General features: G+C 39.5%; 1 protein-coding gene across 5 annotated transcripts in view; it reads left to right on the top strand.

Annotated features, from left to right (window-relative positions):
• Positions 1–19,926, top strand: part of ORC3 (origin recognition complex subunit 3) — a 35,921-nt gene extending 15,995 nt beyond the window's left edge. For 2 of the 5 annotated variants that reach the window (XM_069011185.1, XM_069011181.1), the window contains 11 exons: positions 28–161; positions 655–718; positions 3,656–3,772; positions 4,679–4,758; positions 8,546–8,679; positions 11,048–11,133; positions 11,610–11,707; positions 12,602–12,743; positions 17,010–17,126; positions 18,170–18,249; positions 19,368–19,926. In XM_069011185.1, the coding sequence (XP_068867286.1) occupies positions 28–161; positions 655–718; positions 3,656–3,772; positions 4,679–4,758; positions 8,546–8,679; positions 11,048–11,133; positions 11,610–11,707; positions 12,602–12,743; positions 17,010–17,126; positions 18,170–18,249; positions 19,368–19,473 (1,158 nt within the window). In that variant the 3' untranslated portion in view covers positions 19,474–19,926. Of the gene's footprint in view, positions 1–27; positions 162–654; positions 719–3,655; positions 3,773–4,678; positions 4,759–8,545; positions 8,680–11,047; positions 11,134–11,609; positions 11,708–12,601; positions 12,744–12,852; positions 12,941–17,009; positions 17,127–18,169; positions 18,250–19,367 lie in introns of those variants that run through there. The other 3 variants (XM_069011182.1, XM_069011183.1, XM_069011184.1) reach the window with 3 other exon arrangements.
• The last annotated feature ends 4,057 nt before the right edge of the window (positions 19,927–23,983 follow it).

Raw genomic sequence — 23,983 nt, 5'->3', positions numbered from 1 at the left:
ATCCCTAGTTCTTGGTTTGTTTTTCAGCTCTGTATTGTGGAACACTTCTATTCCCAGCCTCTAAGTGTACTGTGTTGCCAACTGGTAGATGTTAAGAAGAGAGTTTATTCTTTATCACATGATCAGTGTGAAAACATTCGGAGACTGCCCTCTTTCAGAAGGTAAAGGTAGAAATACATTTTCTGGACAATCATATACTGAGTCAGCTTTAAAAAAGATGAAAAGAATCTGTAAATGTAGTTCTGTGAACACTGTAGCTCATTTGTGCACGTTTCTGTAGCAAAGGTAAATTGGTCAAACAGAGGACAGTTCTAAATAATTTCAGGAAGCCTTAATATTCTAGTCTAGAGAGTACAGCTTCTGTGATGTGTAATCACTTGAATTTTTTTTTTTTTCTTCTTGTTCTTAATACAGAAAGAAGTTATTCTGGCAAATAACCATAAACGACTTTTGAACGTGTTAAACTGATTTGAAGCATAATCTCTAGGGTTTTGGAGTGGCCTTTCAACTTGTTGGATTTGACTGTCCTTTTGAATCTTTCCAAAGAAAGATACATATTTCTTACAGCAGCATAAGCATTTTAAATGTTTCTAACCCTAGAATCTTCCTTTACATTATAATTTTATGTTGTTTTTTTTTTTTCCTTGCCATAAGGTATGTGGAAAAGCAAGAGTCAGGGAAACAGGTTGCACTGCTGACAAATGACAGCTTCTTAAAGGTAAAATTTTAAGAATGTCCTTGGAGAACTGAAATAACTTGCCCAATATATCACTTGGTGGAGGATAATAAAATACAAGACCAAGATGTATAGTTCTGTATAACATCTTTCATACAGAACATACTGTGCTTTGTGACCAGTAAATATGAATTAGGATTGGCAGGTCAAAATTCCAGATCTCTGGGGTTGCCAGGTCAGCCTTCATACGAAGCTGCACAACTTTATTACATCAACTTTTAGTTATATCTAGAAATATAACTGCTTAAAAAGAAGGATACAAGGTTTATTTATGGCCAGGTCTTTTCATGCTTACTCAGACTGCCTTTCTTGGAAGGTCAGTTAAGTGTTTGAAGAATGTGTAAGTAACCTTTTAGGTTATTTCTTAAGTTCTTAATCCTTCATAGCCTCACTTTCTGTTTGAACTCAGTAGGGCAGAGTCTGTGTCCCAAGGCACACATTCACACTAGACCTCATACAGGATTAAAACTAATTTGTTACATATTTATCTGAAGTTTTGCCAACTGATTGAAGCCAGACTACTACAATTGTGAGCCCTTTAGGAATTCACCAACAAAAATCTGTTGGTTATTTTCACCATCTGAGCCACTCCCAGTAGAAACATTGCTGAAGGTAAAGGGTTTCTCCTGACTCTTCATTTCAAGTATTTGTAACCTGTCAGGCAAATGGTACTTGCCTGGTGTGTAAGGCTTTCTCAAGTGTGAAAAACAATGGTAATGGCTGGAGGGAGGTTAGGAACAGGCAACTTTGCAAGTGCAGTTACAGTATTCAAGATGCGACATGATTTTACATCATTTTATGATCCATTATCTTCACTGGCAAAAATAGCTTAAGCTACTACTATTCCCTTGTCCTTTATTCACACCTGCTTTGGAAGTTGAATACTCATGTGCTTAAACTTTATATGTTTTCAACTTTACATGTTTGATAATACACCCCTTATTTCACAAGCTTCACCCTGCAGGTTTGGGAAGGAAGCTGGAATTCTCGTGTTTAGTTGCATATCATGCTTCTCACAAATTTTAATTGATAACACTTGTTCTAATCTCCACAACAGAGGTAGGACCATTACTGCCTTGCCAAGCTGGCAGTGTATTCTGCCTGGGAAGAAAAGGTGCTACTGCTGCATTAATGAGGTGCTGTTTATTCTGGTGTCACGCTGATCTACAGTGTCACGCCCAACTTTGGAAACACTTTCAGAGTCACTATTAGTAGTCTTCCATATAAACTTACTGTTTGTGTTTCAGCACCAGGTCACTTGAGTCTTCCATCTTAGCCCCTAAACCTGCAATACACTTTATCAGATGCATTTTTATTCCATGTTGTTACCACTTCTTTTAAGAACTATGGGAAGAGTTTCACCTGTTTAAAATAATCAGTTTTAAAAGTAATTTTACATCCTAATTTTTAACAAATCTGTCTGAAAGGTTTCGCGGCAACTTTAATTTGAAACTATGTAAATGTGGCAATCTGTGTCTTTTATCTCTGTTCTGGAAATAATATTGCATAGTCTTCTAATAACATTTTCAAACTCTTCTAAAATGGATTATGCCTTTTCACTTCATTATTTGGCAAAATACATAGCTATTTACTTATATTAACTATATCTGTTTTGAGCTAGGACCAAGATGAGGGAAATACAGATGTGTTAATAATGCTTGGGGTTTGGGGAAATAAGATTGATATAGCAGCATTAGAGTAAACTTGCTTTCTTTTCTTAGCTTATTTTGTGGTGGGGATAATTTCTTTCTTAATGATCCTACTTAGAATTAAAATACGAACTTGTGAGTGTCTACCCTATGGTTTTGGAAGTTGCCTTAACAGTTGTTATATCAGTGACTCTTAAATTTCAATATATAAAAAGTCTAGGGGGAGAAATATCATTAATGTTTTTAATAATTTAAAACTTTTTTTAACATCAGAAAGCTCTCTGTAGCACTTTGTTACTTTCAGTCTTTGCATACATCTTTTCTTTCCATACATCTGTACTTCCTTATATTGCCTGCAGACAAGGTTTTGCTTTTCTTTTATTGTTGATACCCTTTGTTTCAGTTTAACTCTGGGAAACTTCAGTGGCTTATTTTATTTTCCTCTTTCCATTTGGAATAGTTTGGTCAGAGTTAAGCAAAAGGGTAATATAGAGGATCCTGTGGTTTTTTCCTCTTTATTTTTGTCTGAAGACAGGGGAGAGAAGATCTTTTGATTCACAAACATGTAAGGAGCCCAAAGTACTTCAGTACAGTTACCAGAATTTTTGAGTGTGGCTTTCCAGAAGTGTTAGTATGTGCTTCCATGGGAGGCCAGTGATAATGTGGTGCCATCTAGAAAATTCAGTAGAAGCAGTCAATAGTTTATTTTTCCTAAATGTGATTTTTTAATTTCTGTAGTTTTCAACCCATGAATAAACAAAAGTCAAATTAAAAACACGTAGGAGCAGCAACTGAGTATCTGCTTGTTTTCTGTGAACTGGTCTTTTTATGTACACATAACTAATAAAAACAGCAGCCACCCACAATATAAGAAATACATTTTTAAATGCATTTGTAGTATAAAAATGCAAGTTTTCAAGTAAAAGTAGCTACATAACTTCTCATTGCCTGATAAAAGGATAGTGTATACTCTTACTTTTGTGAGATGACATTTCAAATCTAAAGGCCTATATATAGCTGAAAATGGTAAAATAATGCTCATCAGTAGCAAATCTCTACTGAGCTGGAGGAAGAAAGTAAAGGTAACAATATGCAATGTGAATGCAGTGAACTGTTAAAATACAGCTTGTTTGCTTAGCGGTCTCGATTTAAGATGGGTGATTTAAATCATGGCACACTACAATATCAAAACTTCAGAGTCATTTTAAGTGCTGTATGAGAGTTTTAAATGGATGTCAGAATTACTTCAAAAATTATTCTATCACTGTAGGAAGAAACAGAGAAATTGCTGGAGGACTTACATGTTTACCATGAAAATTATGTTTCAATTCTGAGATGTCTTCATGTTTTCACATCTTCTCTTCCGAAGTATCCTTTGGGCAAGCAGGTGATGTACTGTTATATGTGGTTTTTGTTGTTTTTGTGCTTTTGGTTTTAGGGGGTTTTTTTTGGCCTCAAAGTATGACATCTAAATAAATATTTACTCTTTATTTACTAAAGTGCTGTTTTGCCCCCTGCTTCTTAAAATGGAGACAGATGCTTTCTTGCTGTGGGCGGAGGACAGCAGTATGTGGTTTCTTTACTGGCAGGGATGATACCATGTCAGTCAACAGGAAGGAGTTTCCAGGAGGAGGCAGGTGCACAGATTAGCAAAAGAAGCCACACATTGACTTTCCCACATCTGGGATTATCTGTATGCATTGCAGACAATGTACACTCTCCTACCACCTATTAGATCACTAGTCAAATTCAGATTAAGAGACTGAGTTTTTAGCAACCTTCTGTGCAGAAAAAAGCAATAGTAGGAGGAACAGTGATAATTGCTCTTAATAGTCCTGTTGCTCTAATGTAGTTTAATCCACCTTCTCATGCTAAGTGATTTCTTCTAGTAGAAGAGCAATTATATATTCTGTGCATGTGCACTTGTCTCTCAGTTCTCAGTGTATTCCATACTGTTACTAGAATCTGTCACTGACTACAAAAGCAGCAGGAACTGTCCCAGTATTTGAGAATAAAAGGATGTTTTAGTTGGGGCATTTGATTGGAGTTCCTTTCTGCTCACTGCAGTTCTCTTCACCTGAATGTTGGTTGTTTGCAACCTGGTGCAGAGTAACAGCCTCCAGCAGAAGCTTAGTTCTGGAAGATATTAAGTGCTCTCATTTCTTTTGCAATCATTCTACATCTTTGGAAAACAAGCTCTAAAGGAATTGCATATTGCTTTGAACAGCTTGTTGTAAGATTTCCACATTACTTAGTAAAACACTTTATCCTTTCTTCACCTTCTGCATAACAGATCAGGGAGTTGCACTGTGCGTGTTTGGAAACCCGAGTGTGGGAGACAGAGGAGTATGAGTCATCTCTTCAGCTAGCAAGGTGATTTTTTTCCCCCCATTTTGTTTTAATACCGCTGTACACCTGGAAAATATCAGTCATCATTTCTTCTGGAAGTTAAAGCTGAGGATATTGCCTGTTCACAGCTAGTTTTAGGGTTGTTTGCAAGTGTAATTGGCTGCTTTTTTCAGTTTGGTTTTCTACTGATTTCTGTGAAATTCAGACAGGTTCTAGTATCCCATATGCCCTGAGTAATTATGCTGAAACCATTGAGATTACTTTGTGGGAATGAGAACGAGTTTGCCTTTTAGAGTATAATTGCAGTAGATATTATCAATCAAATTATTAGTCTTAGTTGGCTTAAATTTTAATCTGTTGTGATAATTAGAATCTGTTCCAAATGAATATTTGCTGAGGCCTTTCTTTTTTATTTTACTGCTTTCCTTCCCTTCCAAATTGCCTTAACAGTTTTTACAGGGACTGAGTTAATTTTTTGTGATACTGTGAGCGTAGGACTTTAGGAGAGCCTGTACTTGTGTTGTCTGTCTGTCTGTCTGTCTGTTTAAAATGCCAAAATCGTCAAAGCCAGTTTTCTTGATAGAAAACCTTTCAGTTGCAGTGTTGCAGCTACAGACTTCTAAATGTGCTTTAAACATACACATGGCAGGTGTCTGTCTCCTGATAGTTGCACTCATTCAAACAATCCCTTGGCTCTGTCCCACAGGGAACTGGTGTGACCCCGTTACTGTAACTGTCTCTTCCAGACCCCCTGAGCTGGTCAGGTTTGATGTGTCTGACAGTAAAACTGCACAGAAAAACCGTACCAGTGGTGGGTGGAGGGTAACTTTCTGGGCTGATACACACACAAGGAAACACACTCCTCAAACTGTACCTTTGCCATACTGAGTGGTTCTTACGCACAGCCACTTTTCTGTGTTCTTTTGCCCTCATCCCTTTGAAAGGATTACATGCTTGAGTTGTCATTTCTGCAGTCTTTCCTTTGTGTTCCTTCTCTGACTCTCCTGAATCTTGACAGCACTCAATCACCTCTGAGCTCTTGCCCACAATGTGTCATTCTGCTTTCCTCTACTGTCTATAATCTCTTAATAACTCTCGGCCATTTTTCCCTCTCCTTTTTCTTCTCCTGTGTTTAATTTGCTTTCATCCTCTCTGAATTCATCTGTCTCTACTCCTATGTCAAAGTTGATGTTGCCATCAGATTCTGGCTTGCTCCCCTTTTATTCTTATCTGTTCATCTCCCTCCTGTTGTTCTTCTGGTCCTGGCTCCCACTGTGGGAGCCTCTGATAGAAATACAGTGATCATGGTTGCTGCTTTCACTGATGATGATTCTATGATTCTTTTTTTTTTAATCCAGAAATTTTGTCATTTTCTAACAAAACTCCTCCAACACAGTTTCTTCAAATACTTTGAATTCTAGCTGTGATTATCATTTTTTCAGCTTTTGACTTCTGTTTGTCTTCTGACAAATACTTCCTCTTGTCTCTGCTTTTTCTATATAGAATCTTGCTGCTATCTTTTAGAAGAAAATTATGAAATGTAGTCTTTCCCCTTCTACTCACAATCTTTTTTTTTTCCCCCTTTTGCTCAGGTTTAGAAGTTATTCACTGTTCCTTAATATCTCTGCCTTCCCAGGGGCCACATCACCTGTTGATATATCCTTATGTTCACCCCTCCCCATCCCATACTCCTTTTCAGCGTTTTTCTGGAATCCATCTTTTTTCCCCTTGTATTTAGAAAGTAAGAAAATAGAGAAGCTTTAGGTCAGCTTATTTCTCATTCTCTAACGAAATCTCTCATTTGCTTTTTATTAATTATGTTTGAATGTAGGGTTTTAAGTTGCTGAGCCATGTTTCTTACATGATTGGTTTCTCTACTTCAGCCTTTCCCTGGATAGGCTTTTATCCCTTCTGCTAGAAGTGCTTTCCTCAAAGATGGTGCTTCAGGTGATTTAACCTGAGCAATCTAGACAGTAGTTACTCTACCTGAGTTTTCCAGAGTCTAAAGATACCATGGTATGACAGAGAGAATGTGTGAGCTTTAGTTCATTTTGCATTAATTCCATCAGAAGAGAGAGATCAAGAAGATTGGAGAGTGTCTCACTTGATTGGTTGTGTAGAGCTAACTGGCTGGGACATCTCATCAAAATTTTGTGTGGCAAAACTTCAAGGACTGTCTGCCCTATTGTCTTCTGTCTAGATGTTGTACTCTGGTTTTTGTCTGCTAAGTATGGATGGCTTTTCATCACATGCTGCTTATCACAGTCCTTCCCTTCTGTGACCAGTCATTTTGGTGCTGACCAATCTGGTATCACTTCTTCAGGTGATTCCCCACTTCAGCATTCAGAATGAGTTTCTGTAGACTTCATTCTAGCTTCCTTTTTTCTCTTTCATAACTTTTGTCTGAATAATCAGAGACATTTATTTACTGCCTTTTGGTAATTTGAGATCTTCCTTTCTGCTTTAAGCCCGACTCCTCACGAAATTAAAATCTTAACCCCACTGATACCTGGCATACTTTGCAGTAATCTCAAACCTAGAAGGTTGAAAAGGATCCTTTACTGATTTCTCATTTGTGATAACTGTCTTCTTACCTGTTCTTTGGGCCCTGTAATCCCATCGTTGTAGTAAATAATTTTTTCTAGAACTTGCAATTTCCTTTTGAATAATACTATGAAAATAAATTTGTTCTTTCCCATTCACAGATCTCCAGATCTGGTTATCTTCTCTCCATCTTGGGTATTTAGCTGCAGTGTTTTGTCTGGCCTAGAACAAGCTATCTTGTTTACCCATTATATTATACAAGACAGTTTCAAAATGTTTTCTAGCCTTTTGTGTGGTCAAGGTCATCCTTTCTGTTGTTACCTCTTGATGCTTTTCTGTATAAAACAAGTGTAACTGAAGGCAGTACTTGACTTGCAAAAAATCTGTAACCCTGAAGCAGATAAACTGCAGTTCTAAATTTTAACCTTTATAAGCATTTAGTATCAATTGCCAGTTAGAAACTAGAGCTCAAATTGCAATCATCCCTCCAGATATCCACAAAGCTTCCCCAGCCTCTTCTGAATTCTTCCTTAAAATCTTAGTCAGTTTTTAGGTAGCTGATATGGAAACCCACTGCCTGAGACACTGACCATCATCACTGCTTTGATATCTTTTAAAGTAAGATTTTGAGACTGGGCAGTGCTTGGTGACATTTGGGAAAAGCCCTAATAACTAAATAATAAGTAAATGCTGAGCTGGAGGCTGGCTAGATGATTTCAAGAGATCCCTTCCAACTTGGATGGTTTTGGGATTCTAGTGATGGTTAGATGTACAGCAATTAAATACAGAAAACAGCATACAGATTTCTTTTGAGAGTAATTTTGAGTCACAGAGAGTAATTCTGTGGATGTGTTTACATAGTGGGGTTTTTTTTTACCATTTTATTTACCATTCTTGGGAATGAGTTCTCAACCCTACCATGATTGGGTTTTGGGTGTTGGGGTTTTTTTGTTTTGTTTTGGTGTCTGACTCACAGTTTCAAAAATTGCAACTCCTGCGTCCAGCAAGTGTTTTTAGATAATCAGAAAAACTACTGTTCTGCAGGAAAATGTGAAGGACATCATCACCAAGCCTAATTGGTTTGTTTCTTTCTGTTAGGGACAGCAGGAAAAAAATTGACTTTGCTTCAAGATTGAATGCTTGAAATTGTGGAGATTTTTTCTATTAAAATGAGTTTTTCAATTTTATTTTTTTAAACTTTTTTCAGCTAAGAACACTTGTTTCATCATTCTGTGTTTCAACTTCAGCTAACAATTGTGTCTTTTAGGATGTTGAATAAGACTGATTTGGTAACCATGCTCCAACAGTGTGTGGAAATTTTGATGTCATCTTCTGGAAAGGAGTTTGATAAGACAGTAGAAAAGTTGAAGGAGTTCTTGACCCAGTTTCAGAATCTAGAAGGTGGGTGTGAACCATCATGTATTCCATTGCAAATTATATAAAAGCTGTTTTGTAATCTGACCAATGAGTTCCATTTTCCCTGAGCCTGTCATCGTATTAAACCATCATATTTGCAGGATTTTTTTTTTTTTAAATACATGCACAAAATTAGGAAATGTTTGTATTCTTTACTGATGTGTGGTTTGTGTTTTTTATAATACGGAAGAGTGATGTAAGATAAGAAACTGGACAGATCAGCAAACATTATCCCCTAAATCTCTCATAAATGTATTTTGAGCATTTTAGCAGATGTTGCAGTCGTTAAAAACTAACTATTTTGAAAGATAAAAAGCAGCAGACCTTCCTTATGACATGGTATTTTAGCCCAAATGTGTGTGAGTTTCTTTCCCCTGCACGTTCAGAGCTAGGACCCCAAGTGCAGGTTGTCAGGGCTCTGCTGTCAGGCTGTAACTCATCAAGCCCATAGACTTGATTGTTCATGGTAGAGGACATATTTCACAGCTTAGCAAGGCAAACGAGTAGCAGCATTGTGTCTGTCAGAGGCAGGTTAACTGAAACTGCTGCATTCTTTCTGAAATAGGAGCATGATGTATTCCAGCATTCTTGGAATAGGAATTTCCTTGCTTCCCCTGAATTATGGAGAAGCACTGCCCAAAGATTGGGTTTTGAAGATTAATTGGTTATCATCGGGTCTGTTTTATGCATATTAATTAAGCTCATGACCAGTGTGGTTGCTACCCAGCATTTGGACAAGTAGGCAGCAACCCCTAAATGCAGTCAATATTAATTAAAGTAGTCATGTAACACTGTAGGGTTAATGGAGGTTGTCTAAAAGAATCAGCTCTTGTCTGTACCATGTATTTTTTAATAATTGTAGTAAGAGCAGAGCTATGGTAGAGAAACTAGGTCATCACTCTGAAAAAGCTGTGTGTGTCACTGATGGTACCAGCACTGAGGAATCTGAACTATGATGGAAAACTAAAGGTTTGTCTAGTTTGGAAAAAAGAATTGAAGCCAAAGGCTTTTAAGTAGTTGCATTTTTACCTTGAGGAAATAAATAAACAGCTCTGGGGATTCAGAACTTGCAGAACTATAAAGCAAAGAAGACAGTATTTATTTTCACTTAGGACTTGAAGATGGTTTTAAAGCGGAGAAGGTCTGCTGTATGCATGAAAGATCTTTGTTTTCAAAGTGGATTTAAGCTCCAAAGGAAAAGTGAGAAGGGGAAGTTAAGATACACTGTACATGAGTAGATTGCTGAGTTAGAGAACTTACTTTATATTTTTGTGATGGTATTGATCTTCAGTGGGAGTTTTCAGAAGTCTGCCAAGAATTTGATATACCCAAATTGCCAACAGAGCCCCTAGAGTGAAAGGATAGTCCAAAATACTATTTTTTTATAACAACAACAAAGTCCATTGTCCTGACTGCCTAATGAACTGAAAAGTATAAAATTAAGCTTGAACAAACAAAATATCTTCACATTCAGTCTATTTTGAGCTGAAGGATTTGTAAAATAAAAAAACATACTAGTGGAGAGGAAGTTTTCTGATTTGAAGTCTTCAGTACTCTCACAAATGTCCACAGGACCCTAGAAGATACCAAATTGTTCTCTGCAGGTCACCAAAAAGCTTTTAAATATAATGATTGTCACTGCTGATAGAGCTTTACTTGTGATGTGTGGGTGAAATCTCCATCTGCCATCCTCTTAAGTAAGGCAAGAAACCTTTTGTTTTGATTATCACTCGTCCTAGCATTGATTCTGCTTTGGGAGGTTTTGCTTCTTTGTTTTTACCTAAAAATTACTAGTAATTGGTGCAATTGATCAACAAACTACATGTCCATGAAGATGAAATTTTGTTCTAAATTAAGGTGATGACAAAACGGCACAATGAAATACCTCAGCATGTTTCTGTTTGCTGCTCTGGTTGCATTTTCTGGGTTATGTAGGGGGAACTCGTTTCTTACTCAGTATTTTTCTGCACATGAGAAGGGAAAAAAAAAATGCAGCATGTGGGTTTTTGAAGACACCAAAAGCATCAGTAGTACTTAGCACTAATCTGTCCAGTTTATAAATGTTGAGAGTATGACTTAGGAGACTTAGGAAGGCCTAAACAGAATTAAAGTGATGTGCAGGGCTTGTGCTGGGCCTTTGCTCAGGGCTGAATTGATTCTGTTATTTAATTGCTGTTGGCTAAGTTGCACTGCAGACTCCTTTTTAACAGTCTTTTACAAGATGCAAGACCCAAAAACTGTCTGTGGTTGGTCTATGTGAACAAGTAACTACTGAGTACTTCTAAGATGCTTGGGTTAGGAGGTTTATGTAGGAAAAATTTACCCCACATATCAAACATTAGTTTTGTTCTAGTAGCAGAAGCTTCCCAAGAACGAGATGTGTCCGTATCGTCACAAAAGGAGCTCCAGAAGAAGACAGACCTTTATCACCTTCAGAAGGTTAGGCCTGCCTAGGCTTTACTGACTGGTTCCTTAAATTAATGTTTTAAAATGTTCATGGTTAGTTCTTCCCAGCTTGCTGGAGCTCTGAGTAAAGGGTTGTGTGTGAGTGTCTCATCTTAAAAATGAATGAATAAGTACCAACTATGTATTTCAGGCCTTCCTGACACATAGAAAATTATAGAAAATATCTATCATAAACCAGGATTTTAAAATGCAAATTAGATGGGTTTTCTTTTTATTTAACTTGTAATTTAGACATTCTGCCTCAACATATTTCTTTGAAATTCTCAAACTCCTACGGGTTTGAGAACTGAATACATTGGCCTAAATAAAAATAACTGCATGATTACATTTCAAACATCATCAGTGAGAACATGCCAGCAAAAATTAATTATACATGCTAAACATGTAGATTGTGTTCTCCAGAGAATAACTGCCTCCCATGTAGTCTTATGCACCACTTTTTTTTAAAGACTTTGTTGGAGTTGAAGGAATCAAGGAGGTCTAAGAAACTGACAAAGTTTGAAATGCTTCGTTTTGAAGTTGTTGACTATATAGACAGTCTTGTAAGGTGAGCCTTCCTGTTTTATATTCCTGCATTAGTTTGCACCACAAGTTGTAAATGAAATTTTCCTAACATGTTAATCTTGTCAAAATTGTGTCTCAGTCCCTGTGGCACACTTTTTCTTTCCCTTCCTATTCTTTCTTTGAGGATTCTAAAAGTAATAACTAAAAAACCAAAAAAAAACCTGCACCTCTTTTTCAATAGATCAGTTGAAAGAGGATGCGAATTGACCAACCTACTTTGGCTACTGAGACAGTGTTGAGGGAGGAGTGGGTGTAAGTGGCAAAATAAAGTCAAAAGTCTTTACCCTAATCTTTGCTGATCTGTTCTACTTATGAAACTGTACAGATGTCAAGTGTGATATCCTGTCCATTTTGGGAACTGTTTTGGTGAGCAACCCATAGCAGATACAGTTTTGGAGGCAGCTCTGTAGTGGAAAATGTGAAAGGCTTGTTGTGGTGGGGGCAGAGATAAAGGCACTTGTTAATTATAGAGGGTGGGGGGGAGGCAGAGAAGCCAACAGAAGTATGACTGTGCCAAGCAAAAAGCTTCAGATAGGAAGACAAAGATGAGCAGAGACTCATCATGAGTCCTTGAGATAGATAAGCAAGATCTGTGGAGCACTTGACTGGGTTAGCACTGTAGCTGCTGCCCTTATTTTTAATTTGTCAGTGTCCCAGCTAGAGTTCTATGCTAAATCCATTAGATGTAGAGTTGATAATAACAGACTTCTCTGCTTAAAAGTTTATTTCAGTGCTGTTCATCTTGTTTTGCAGAGATTTTTCAGTACTGATTGGGAAACATGCATTTTTGTAGTCTGACTGCAGCAGACTTTTGTTGTTTCCCTTAAGCTGAAGCTTGTGTCTCCACCACTCCCCCCCATACCTCCTGCTTTTCCAGAAAATACCTTGTTCCTGCAGACCACAGGACCCTGCATGAGATCATGTATTTCAACGCAGCCACTGTTCTCCGAGGGCACCTGAATGCTGCCCCCAGGACTGCACTGCACACAGCTTTAAATAACCCACACTGGTACCTGAAGGTAAGAAACAAGTGGGCTGTTTGTGGTGCCAGGGTGGTTCTGGAAGGCTGTGTGAGGATGGTGTGCAAGGCTGAGTTTTGCTGTTTCATGAAGCTTGGCATGTATTCAGCTGTTTTGCAGAGAACTAGCAAGTGCTGATAAGCAACTGGGGACTTTGTTCAAAGAGCTGGGGAATCTGTCTGGCTGAAATAAATAAGGTAATTCTGGAAAGAATTCTGTAGGAGGAATCCATTTTCCAGAGCGTATTCTAGCCATGATATTTTCTTTCTTCTGTAAATGTATCAGGAAAGTAATTTTGTCCTCCACTACAGTTGGGATGACTGTCCATGGGAAAAATACAGTGTCTGTTACTCTTTCCAGAAACTTTCTTTATAGGGCTGGTGCTCAGTCCTCACTATGTAGATTAGCTGCAAGGTAAAGGCTGTTCAGGTGGAATCACAACATTAAAATAGCTTAAATACAGCATATTTAACTGAGTCCTTTGTTTTTCTTGGTAACTTTATTTTCATACTTGTTATGTATTGATATCCTGTGTTTTCTGAGTCCAAGAAAAGGATTGTCCTTGATTCTATCAGCCTAACCCTGCCCTTTTCTAGAAGAGAAAAGCAGACTATTTTCCACTTCTTTCGTAAGTCAAACTGACAGGATGACCAAAAGAAAAAATAGACTAGGATTTGGAAAAGGAGTGAACATACATTTCTTTTTGTCCTTTATTATAGGTGGTACTTGAAGTTGTTCTTATCCCCTAACATTTTTCTTAAAAAACTGATCATAATTTTGAAGGAAGTATGGTTGTAGCTGTATCTGAGTAATGTGCTACTTGAGTCAAAGCCAACACTTACCAGGAACCATACTTGATAAAGATCAGCCTCTGAAATCTACAACCTGATTTGTATTGGGTTTGTTGGCACTGTCCTTGATTTGAATGAGGGTTGTCAGTTTTGCTGTGTGCAGGAGTTATTACTGAAACCACTTACAGAGCTTATTTGTGAAAACAGTAGTGAGCAAGTTACCATTAAAGAAACCTAATATGAGCCTCAGTAATTTATATTTTTAGAAGACCTGTAAAATATAGACTAGGACAGCTAAGAAAATCTAACTACCAATGTGTTTAATAAGTATTCTTTTCTCTGTGATGCGTTGACCAGATTTAAAGTTCTCTGTCATCCTGTACTTTGTACTTGGACATGCTTTAACATATTTCCAATGTTTTCTGAGAAGATTGTGAATTTTTGGCATAGTTTCTAACAGTAGCAGTATTGGCTGAGTACCTTGCTTAGCATTTTAATCCATGTGAGTCAAGTATTTTTTCTGTCTATAACTTTTGTGTGGTTTGTATTTTTCTGCACCGTGACCAGAGCAAAGTTCTCCAGAACTGTTCCTTCCAGAGGGCCAGTACAGAAAAGAGCTTCAGTAGAGTACCAGTGAATGATTAATATGTGATGCATTGCTTTACAGGAGTCCAGTCCAGTTATTTATTTAGCAAAACATGAACCAAGGGTTATATTTATGGAGGTGGGGGAGAAGAGAACCCAAAAAAACTGCACCAAACCCAGTATCATTCTGTTTTCGCTGATCCCTTGAAAACTGAACAAGCTGAAACTTGGGATACCAGCTCCCATATTAGGGAAAGAGGATTTGGTCCTTGGGATCACAGCATTGATTTCAGAGCAAGGTATGAGTGTATCCTCTGTCTAGCCTTGGAGCAGGGTCAGGCAAGAGCATTTCCTCATCAGCAGTGTGCTGGGTTGCACCCACTCCTGTTCTGTTCTTTTGGGAGCAGCACCTCTGTGCTGTGCAGATGGTTTCACAACTGGCTGCTCGCTCTAGGGCAGCTTCCTGCTTGTCAGCCTGGTTATTTCTCTTGGGACCACACGTGTGCTGCAGCCTCAGGAAGGGGAGGTTTCCCCGCTGGTAGCTGCGGCTCCCTCCGGCTGCACTGCAGAGGCTTGGCCCAGTGATCACAAGGGGGGCTGGGTTCTCTCAGGTGCTGGCAGAGACCCCCACAGTGCCCATCAGGAATATCTTCCTGGATCACTCTCGGCACTTGTGTGTGACCCAGCTAGATACTAATTTCTACAGATGAACCTGTTCCAGGAGTGTGCAGTTGCTCTGGAAGTTGCATCCTGTCTTGGTTGTGATAACTGTCTTGACCTTAAAATTAGAAAATCAGTGCAAAGTGTCCAGCATTGCCAGGGTGGCACCTGGGTGAGTAGTAGGAAACCACAGAGCTGGGTGCAGTAAGAGAGGGGAAAAGAGAAGGGTGTAGTGTTGTACTTCTGGGCAGTGGTGAGCCGCTAGATCTAGATCAGCCAGAAGTGTAACCTCATGTGTGCCAGGTACTAACACAGGAATATTTGACACTATTATGGTACACTCCTGAGTTACAGTCTGATAAACTAATGTCTGCATTGTAATATTTTGAGTTAGCCATATTGCTCTGAATTTTTCTGGAAACCGTCTTGTAATGAACTGAGAGTTATTAACCTAAGGTCTACAGCTTTTGTGTTCCTTGTAGAGAGTAAATAAACTTGAAAATTTCTGGGTGTACTGGAAATTGTGAAATGTCTCATAAGTGCCAGAGTCCAAACTGGAGCAGAGTCTCAAAAATTGCAAGGGATTGAGATCTATGGGTAAACTAGAGATTCTTGAGCAAAGTTACATTCTTTGCCTAGCCTTCTTTCCTATCTTGAAAAACATTTTTCTTTTGAAGGTGTCTGTCATTGCTACAGCTTAATAACTTCCCAAAAGTAGATTGTATATTTTACTAGCATATGAAAGCATTTTAGAAAAAACTTCTATGAGCTGAAACGAATGATCAGTGGTTGTTTTCATGTTAAGACAGCTGACTTCTTAGAGTGCATGAAACTGAAATGAAATGCCGTCAATTTCTCCAGCTGTACAGGGGGTTTTGCCTCTGGCTCGAGTGGCTTTTTAACTTCCTGAGTAAATGGTTCAGTGCTGATGACCTGAATCCAAGGGGCTGGAAATCTGCCCAGCAGAAAAGGACCTGGGGATGCTGGTCAAGAGCGGCTGAACATGAGCCAGCTGTGCCCAGGTGGTCAGGAAGGTCAATGGCACCTGAGCTGTATCAGCAATAGTGTGGGCAGCAGGAACAGGCAGTGATTGTCCCTCTGTACTCAGCACTGGTGAGGCCACACCTCAAGTGCTGTGTTTAGTTCTGGGCCTCCTCACTTTAAAAAGAACATTGAAGTGCTGGAGGGTGTCCAGAGAAGGGCAACACAGCTGGTGAAGCGTCCTGTAAGGAGCAGCTGAGGGAGCTGGGGGTGTTTAGCCTGGAGAAAAGGAGGCTCAGGAGGGACCTTAGCACTCTCTACAACTGCCTGAAAGGAGATTGTAGCCAGCTGGGGGTTGGCTTCTTCTCCCAGGGAATCCGTGACAGGACAAGAGGAAATGGCCTCAAGTTCCACCAAGGGAGGTTTAGGTTGGATATTTGGAAAAATTTCTTCTTGGAAGGAAGCAGCATTGGAACAGGCTGCCCAGGGAAGTTGTGGACTCACCATCTCTGGTGAGATTTTAAAAGACAGGTAGATGTGGCAGTAAAGAAAATAGTTTAATGGTGGCCTTGGCAGTGCTGGGTTAATCACTGGACTCAGATGATCTTAAAGGGCTTTTCCAACCTTAACAATTCTATGAATTTCCTGCAGTGTAGAATACTTTGTGAGAAATTAGATTTTTGCCTTTATAGATGCTGAGTTTCAAGCCAAAGATAAATGATTGTTACATTTCAAAGATAAAACTCTGAGATGAGAGAAGCAATTATGATTTTCAGGACATAAAACAGATCTGTACTAAGTCTTCCTTTCAAGGGAGCAGGGGGAAAAGGATACTTTCCTATTTTCTACACGGCAAATCATGACTTGTATCTTCTCTTGAGTCCATAAAACTGACTATTTCTCTCGTATGTAAATAGAACTAGCAAAAAAGTGCATAAAAGCATAATCAGATAACCACTCATTCCAGTAGATACTGCATAAGTGTACGAAGTTACTGAAGGAACACCAGAAGCGAAGTAGGTGTGTGGGGTTTTGTTGGGGTTTTTTTGATGGTATGCTTTCTTATTTTCCTGTTTGTTTTTTGTTGTTTTTTTTCTTTGTACCATCAACTTGCCATTAAACACACAAACAGTAAACATTTGCTTAAAATACCTACTATCTGAATTACCTGAAATAATGCTTTATCTAGCCCTTAAAATTGCTCAAGATTAAACACTGACCATTACTGCCTTCAATTTTTTTTCATCAGAATCAAGCTTTGAAATGTGACGGAGGAGGCATTTCTAATAAAGCCCCTGACATATGTATAGTGTATAAGCTTCATTTGGAGTGTGGCAGATTGATTAATCTCGTTGATTGGTTAGAGGTATGTGATGATGCAAACAGTACCTTTACCTGCTTTCAGTATTCTGATTTATCTTTTTGCTGCATGTCTGCTTTTCTTTAGTGCCCCTTTTGACAGCTGAAATCATTGCATACCATGGTCCACAGTACCCACAGTAACTCAAATAAGTCATTCTCTGTTGTGAATCATTTATTTCCAGCTCTGTTATTCTGTGGTGAAACTGTTTTGCTTCTGTTTTATGCTCTGCACGGATCAGATTTTGTGCTTAAAAAAATGACCTTTCTTTTTTGTTTTTAAGTATTCTGTGACACTTTTACAGAAACAGGCAAGTGGGGCTCTTGGAGAGAATGCTTGTGCCAGGGAAAAGCACAGGTCATTCTAGCTTGATAATCTGTCTCATACTGTAGCCAAGAGCAGAGGTAGTATAGGAAGAGAACATACATTAATATGATAAAGTCTTCGTGGCTAACAATCACACTTCGGTTCTAAAGTTTCCTGAACTTGAGTGCTTCTTCTGTATTTTGTAAACCTACCTGGATGCCATTACCAGTACATTTTAGTAACCACAGCATCCTCTGCAAGAAACTCCGTAGTGCAACTACCTGCAGTTTAGAGGATACTCTTTTTACTTGTTCCAAGTGTGTTTTGTTTGCTGCTGTCTTGCTTTTGTATTGTATATTCCTATCCAGACTCTTGCTCTCCCTCAGTTTTAAAGATTTCTTCACAGCCAACTTACCTCTATCACTTCCCCAGAATATTTAAGCAGTCTCACTTTGAGAATTTTTTTCAGTTCTGTAGTTTCTCTGAGAATGGGTCAGGACCCAGAGATTGTTGAGATTTAAAATGCAGGCACATGAGTTCACAGAGTGATGTCTTGCATTCTGTATTGCCATGGGAATATGTAACCTTGCTTGCTCTTCGATTGCTGCTGAACTGACACGCTCACAGAGTTCTCCTTGCAAGATCTTATTGCCCCTGAATGATAGCCTTCAGCTCAGAGCTCACTATTTTGTATCTGTCTGTCTATGAACTGGAATAAATCTGTGCTGTTTTTCCCTTTCTAGGCTTTCTCAACTGTGGTGATGGCAGCTGAGGAACCAAATGCAGATGCAGCTTCCTCAGACCAGGTGGATGATACTATCCAGTATCCTTTCTCATTTCTCTCAAGCTTGCCATTGAAAAGCTTACAGGATTTATGAACCAGGGGTTTTAAAATACAGTTTCATGTGCCCTAATTAACTAATTTCAGAAAAATTAAGCAGTCTTAATGTACTGAAAGTGTCTAAGAAATAGATCAGTTGAAATAATTGGGCTGGGAGTGGTGTGGGAAGAGAGCAGCTTTTGTCTATAGGAGTTGTTTGGGTCTGAAACAGAACCAAAAGTTCATAAAACAAGTTGAAACTGATAAAATCATCAGAGTTGGTATGGCTGCTAGATAGGGGTAGAGCATTACTGGGGAACAGATGGAAAGAGGGCTGTGACCTAGAGAGCAGATGGAGAAACAGAAGCAGTAGTTCATTATGTTCTAGTACCTTAGAGCTGAGAACTTCGTTTCCACAGGACACCCGTTCTGCTCCTTACTTTGTCCTGATCCTGAACTGAGGTCTAAAAAATATTTAATAGATGAGCATTAGAACCAAAACTCATGGCTACAGCAGTAGTGCTGCTACAGAGAAGAAATAAATAGTTGTACCAAAAAAAGGCTTAACTAAAAGAGGATAATTATATGCTTTAATACTATACCTGGCTTTCCCGGCTTTCCTTTTTTACAAGCTCCACTGTTAATTGTCACTCAGAATAAATTAAATTCTGTAACTCAGGATATAAACCTGTATGTCAGGCAGGCAGCAAGAAAGGCAGAGCAAATAAAAAGTAAGGAGAAGGTGGTGCTGTGAAACCTCAGAAGAAATCTCCATAATTATCTATTCATTTTTTTTGTCAAGGGACATAAAAGTATAAGTTCTTGTGAGACACTGCATAATTGGTATGTTTGTAGGCTTTAAGCTTCTCTCAGCAGTGGGAAAAAGAACTCCTCCTTTGCTGTCACGTCATATGCATGTGGCAGAAGTACTGATCAGATTGAAGATTTGTGCTTCTGTAGGCAACTCGTGCTCTGCCCTTATTTCCAGCAATTTTATTGTGCAACACATTGTGTAATCTGTGCTTACCCTGACTTAGAAATCTTGCCCTCCTAGAAGAGAACAGTGTCTCTGTCACTGTGTCATAAAAAGTGTACTTGGTTTCCTTCACTCACATGTCCAGCGCTCGCTTTATTCGAGCTGTTTCTGAACTGGAGCTCCTGGGCTTCATAAAGCCCAGCAAGCAGAAGACTGACCACGTGGCAAGGCTGACATGGGGAGGCTGTTAATGTGCCACCAAGGTGCCAGTAAACCTTCCCAACAGAGCGAGGGCTGTGTTCCCACTCCACCACTCCTCGCTAACTTTGCATACTGAGTCAAAGTCAGCGGTGCCTGAATGTTGAGAGATACATTCTGAGTGCCTGGGCAGGCTTGAATAGAGATGTTGTTTTTTAATGCTCATCTTCCCTGTGTAATGTTCTGCTCTATTAATGCTCATGTTCCAAATACTGTATTGTTGTGCCAGTTCCGGGCTTCTTTGATGTGTGATATTTAACAGACCCCTGATACAACTCAGGCTAGCAAGCCAAAAGGGCAGCACTGGCTGTGTAGGCCACAGAAGTGATGAAGCAGTATTAACATCCTTATAAGCTGATAGGATTTGAGTCATTATTATAAAATGCCTCCTAGCTCCTTGAACTAGATTTAAAAACAAATAAAACAAGTATGCTAAAGACAACAAATTTTGTGTTCAGGCTCTGCTGTGTGTTCTTCCAAACTGGTCCTAACTCCCTAAAAACTCCTTGAGGAAGAGAAGGGGAGAGAATAATTATGAATACATGAAGTTTTGCTCTTTGGTAAGAGCAAAAGTTAACTGCTTAAATAATTTCCTTTTTCTAGTGAAGGTGATGGGTATTAGCTGACTTTCGCTGTTAGGGAAATTTGTGTCAGCTTAGACTGAGTACATGGTACTTGTGCACTCAGGTGGAAGATAGGAAAATCCCCACGTAAAGCAGATGTTTTAACCTCCCTCTGCCAAGGGTTTGTGTTGCATGCAGGCAAAGGGAATAGCTCTGTGAAAGGCAGTGGAGGCTGAGCATGTAAAAGCACTGCTCATCTGATGATCAATTTTCAAAAAGCCTTCTCAGACCAGCCTTTTTCCTTGACTCCGTCTGAGGAGCAAATGTGTTTATGCTGATGTCAGGGTCCTGTTTCTCAACCATGGGAAAAGCCTTTAGGAAGCAAACGGGAAAAGCTGCATTGCCCTCCAGAGCAGTGTGTCTGCTGTGCTTCGATAAACCCTCCCGAGGGCTGTGACAGGCGCATTGCAGCACGCTGTATAGGCAGGAACTTCAGGGCAGCCCGACCACCTAGGAAGGGCTGCAGTTAAGGGAGGTGTTCAGACTTCCTCCCTCCCAGACAGCTGCAAAGTTGAGTGGTAATTACTTTATTGTAAAAGACTACCTCCACAAAACTTCCAGACATCCTCAGTTGACTGAGAAAGGATTACAGGCTTCACTTGCCTACTGAGGAATTGAAGTGCTGCCCTTGTTTAGCCAGCAGTAGACTCCAGATGCTCCTACTTAGTTGCACTGGCATTTCAGCCTGGAGCTGTGAGGACGAAATCATTTCCATAAACCAGATCTGCACTGGAGAGAGGAAGTAACGTTAGAAGAACCAGTAACTTACCCAGCCATTTCCCCAGGAATGTATGTAAGAGATGTCAGGCTTGTTTTAAATATGTTCAGAGAGAGTAGGAGTCGTGTGTTTTCCAATTACAGTAATTGCAGAGTCACAGCAACACATCATGCTGTGTCTAAGTGAGAGTCTGGTTCTAAATGCTGCCAGACAGTTCAGGAGGGGGAGGAGGAGGAGCTTATCAGATGCTGCCTGAACACACAACTTGGGAAACAAGGACAAAAACCTCAAGAGCTCAAATTTTTCGGATCACAGTGGAGCACTTGCAAAAGTTCCAAGACACAGGTAAAAAATTCGCCTGTTCTTCCCTGGAGCCCAAGCTCAGGGCCCTGTTCAGTAGCATATACAAGCAGCTTTCTAGCAGCAGAGGAAAGCAAGACATTTCAGCAGAGGGGAATGCTGGACACCCCCCATCCTGAACCTCGCCCCATTTATCTTATAAACACACTTGACAAATGAGAGGCAGCAGCACCAAATGTCTCTGATGTGCAAGAGGAGAGGGAGCCAAGTGCTTTGGCTGTGTAGCTGGCCCCTGCCACCCCCCTCTGCTAACCTCACCCCAGGTAACTTTCACACCCCTGGAGGGTAAAGCATTCAGAAATAAAGAGAAACCAGCCTCAACAGTGTGTGGCCTTTAATCCCCAAATGTGCAGGCAACATGACATTAAAACAGTAAAATTAATAATGGCTGTTTCTTCCCTTTAACTAATAACAAGTCTGTAAGGTTAAAGTCACATTTGCTGTGCTACATATGGTTTCTCAGAATCAAATCTTTAATTCTGTACTTGGTGCTTCATCTTCTGCAGCAAGGAGGGTATGAAGGTTGAATAGTTAAAAACACAAACTAAACTGGTCATAAATTTAATTTAGTTCACCTTTCTTTCTTCAGAAGCTGGACTTTACAATCAGTCCTACCTTCCTGGAAAGAGCTTAACATCACTGAATCTGGAACCAACATCAGCAACAACTGAGACATCCTCACATACCTTAGCTGAAATACAGATTTCAACTGGAAAATTAAATTCTACAACTGTCTGCATAGTAATAACCTTTTGCAGACACTCCAGAAAACCTTCACTGTCTGCAGTGTTCACTTAAAGAAAACAGGACCAAAAAACCCCAAAGTGCCAGTGTCTGTAGTAGTTCTGAAACCCTTTTTACAGTGTAAAGCCTCACCTCTGAACTAACTGTATCATATTCTTAGGTAGCCACATCTTTCAACAGAACTACTGCCAAAAATCATACCTGAATGCAAGTTAACTCCTATTAAAATAATTTTCCAACCCTTAAGAGTTAAAGATGCTGTTCTTTGACACCTCTTTACACTACTGCACTACTGGTTTCAAACACCAACTTTGTAATTTTTCTTTTATCTTGAAGCCTACAACAGCAATAAACTCTAAAAATAGGCCAGGTGCCTGTAAAAGCCATTCATTCTCACATTTTTCATCACTGAGAATGACTTCTAATACAAAAGTCACAAGCACTGGTTAACACGAGCATTAACTCAATACCAGCCTCCATTTTTCTCCCTATTGTGGAATCAGAAAGCTTAAATCCCTCCCAGTTCCCAGCTCGGGAATGAAGAGAGCTTTCACAAAGCAGTTTCTAAGCAGAATCTGTGACTGGTCATGCTGTTCAAGAGCACACAAGCAAATCTCAAGTATCAGCACACAAGATCGCTTGAATCTCCCTTCCTTTGCAACCTTGAAAAATGCTGAATCATCTCACAGCTATAAGCTCTCATGCCTAGACACAAAAATCAACACACATGCTGCTTTTCAAGTACACAGCAACAGATCTGCTTGGAAAGACATATACACATCAATACCTTAAAAACAGGTTAACCAAGATCTTTGGTTTCACTCTGTTAAGTTCCAATTAACTGTTCTCAGCTTGCGTGGCTTTTGGGTAAGACTGCAGTTACACACAAATGGCTAAAATATTCTGCACGTGGGCACCACAAAGTGTAGTGCCAGTGCATAGTTACTGAATTGTACCCATTTCTCCTTGACTCAAAAGCCTTTGAAAAGGCTCTGCAAAACAGGTTTGTTTTCAAGCAGCAGCCAGCGCCTCACAGCACCCCAATTTCCCTACTTTTTCAACAGCCATCAAGCTGCCAACCATTTTCCTACTGAAGAGTATTACGTGTCTTGTTAGAACAAGCCTTTCATGTGTGATTCATCACACCAGATACTGGCACTGAGATCAGGAAAAGGAGCCAGTTTGAAGTCCAAGACAGAACAGGTTAAAAAATGAAAAATTTCAAAGAATGCAACCTCGTTTCCAAAACAGGCACAAATTAGGCATACCACAGCTGTGATACATCAGCACCTACGGTGCCATGCTTTTCATCTGCCACAAGACTGCTTATTATGTATCACTTTAGAGCAGTACAGGAATGGCTGGGTGCTAACATGACATCACTTCTTATTTATAAATCTTAATATCCCATAGGAAAAGATAAGAACACAGGAAATACATGAGATGTATCAGGATACCAGAATTTGCACAGTGGTCCACCTAGAAGCAGTGGATTTTCCTAGCCCGGGCAACTTAATAAAAGGTCAAAAAGTGAGGAGCAGGAAGGAGAGGGACTCAGGACTCCAAGGCAGACAACAGAAATAACAGCCCTTGGTAGTTTTATCTTCAGTGACCGAAGACCTGAGAGGGGAGCCTAGCAGAGATTTCTCATTTCTGGGATTCTGAAAATAAAGTAGAAATGATCCAAATATTTAGGTAAGACAGGTTTCAGGAAAGTGAGCAGAAAATACTCATGATACTTTGGCAATGTGTCCAATTCTGCACCTTCAATCTCACTCCTAACTGAAAGAGTTCACCAAGAACCAGAGCTCATCACAGGGTCTCTGATACTGTTAAGTAAGCATCAGCATGAGCCAATTACTGAGTACATCTACCAGCTTCAACTTAAAACTCCTCTGTTAATTTGAGATGGCACAGAGATCTATCACAGAGCAGACTTCCATTTCACCAGAAGCTGACAGTAAGTTAGAGAAGACAGCAGTTTATAACCAAAGGATTACTTTGAAACTGCTTTCTTGTCCCCAAAGCAGGTAACTGAAGGCCTTTGGTAGCAGTACT

The sequence above is a fragment of the Aphelocoma coerulescens genome, chromosome 3 (genome assembly GCF_041296385.1).
Source record: "Aphelocoma coerulescens isolate FSJ_1873_10779 chromosome 3, UR_Acoe_1.0, whole genome shotgun sequence".
NCBI lineage: Eukaryota > Metazoa > Chordata > Aves > Passeriformes > Corvidae > Aphelocoma > Aphelocoma coerulescens.
Note: the sequence above shows the minus strand (reverse complement) of the source record. Positions and strands in the feature narration are given on the sequence as shown.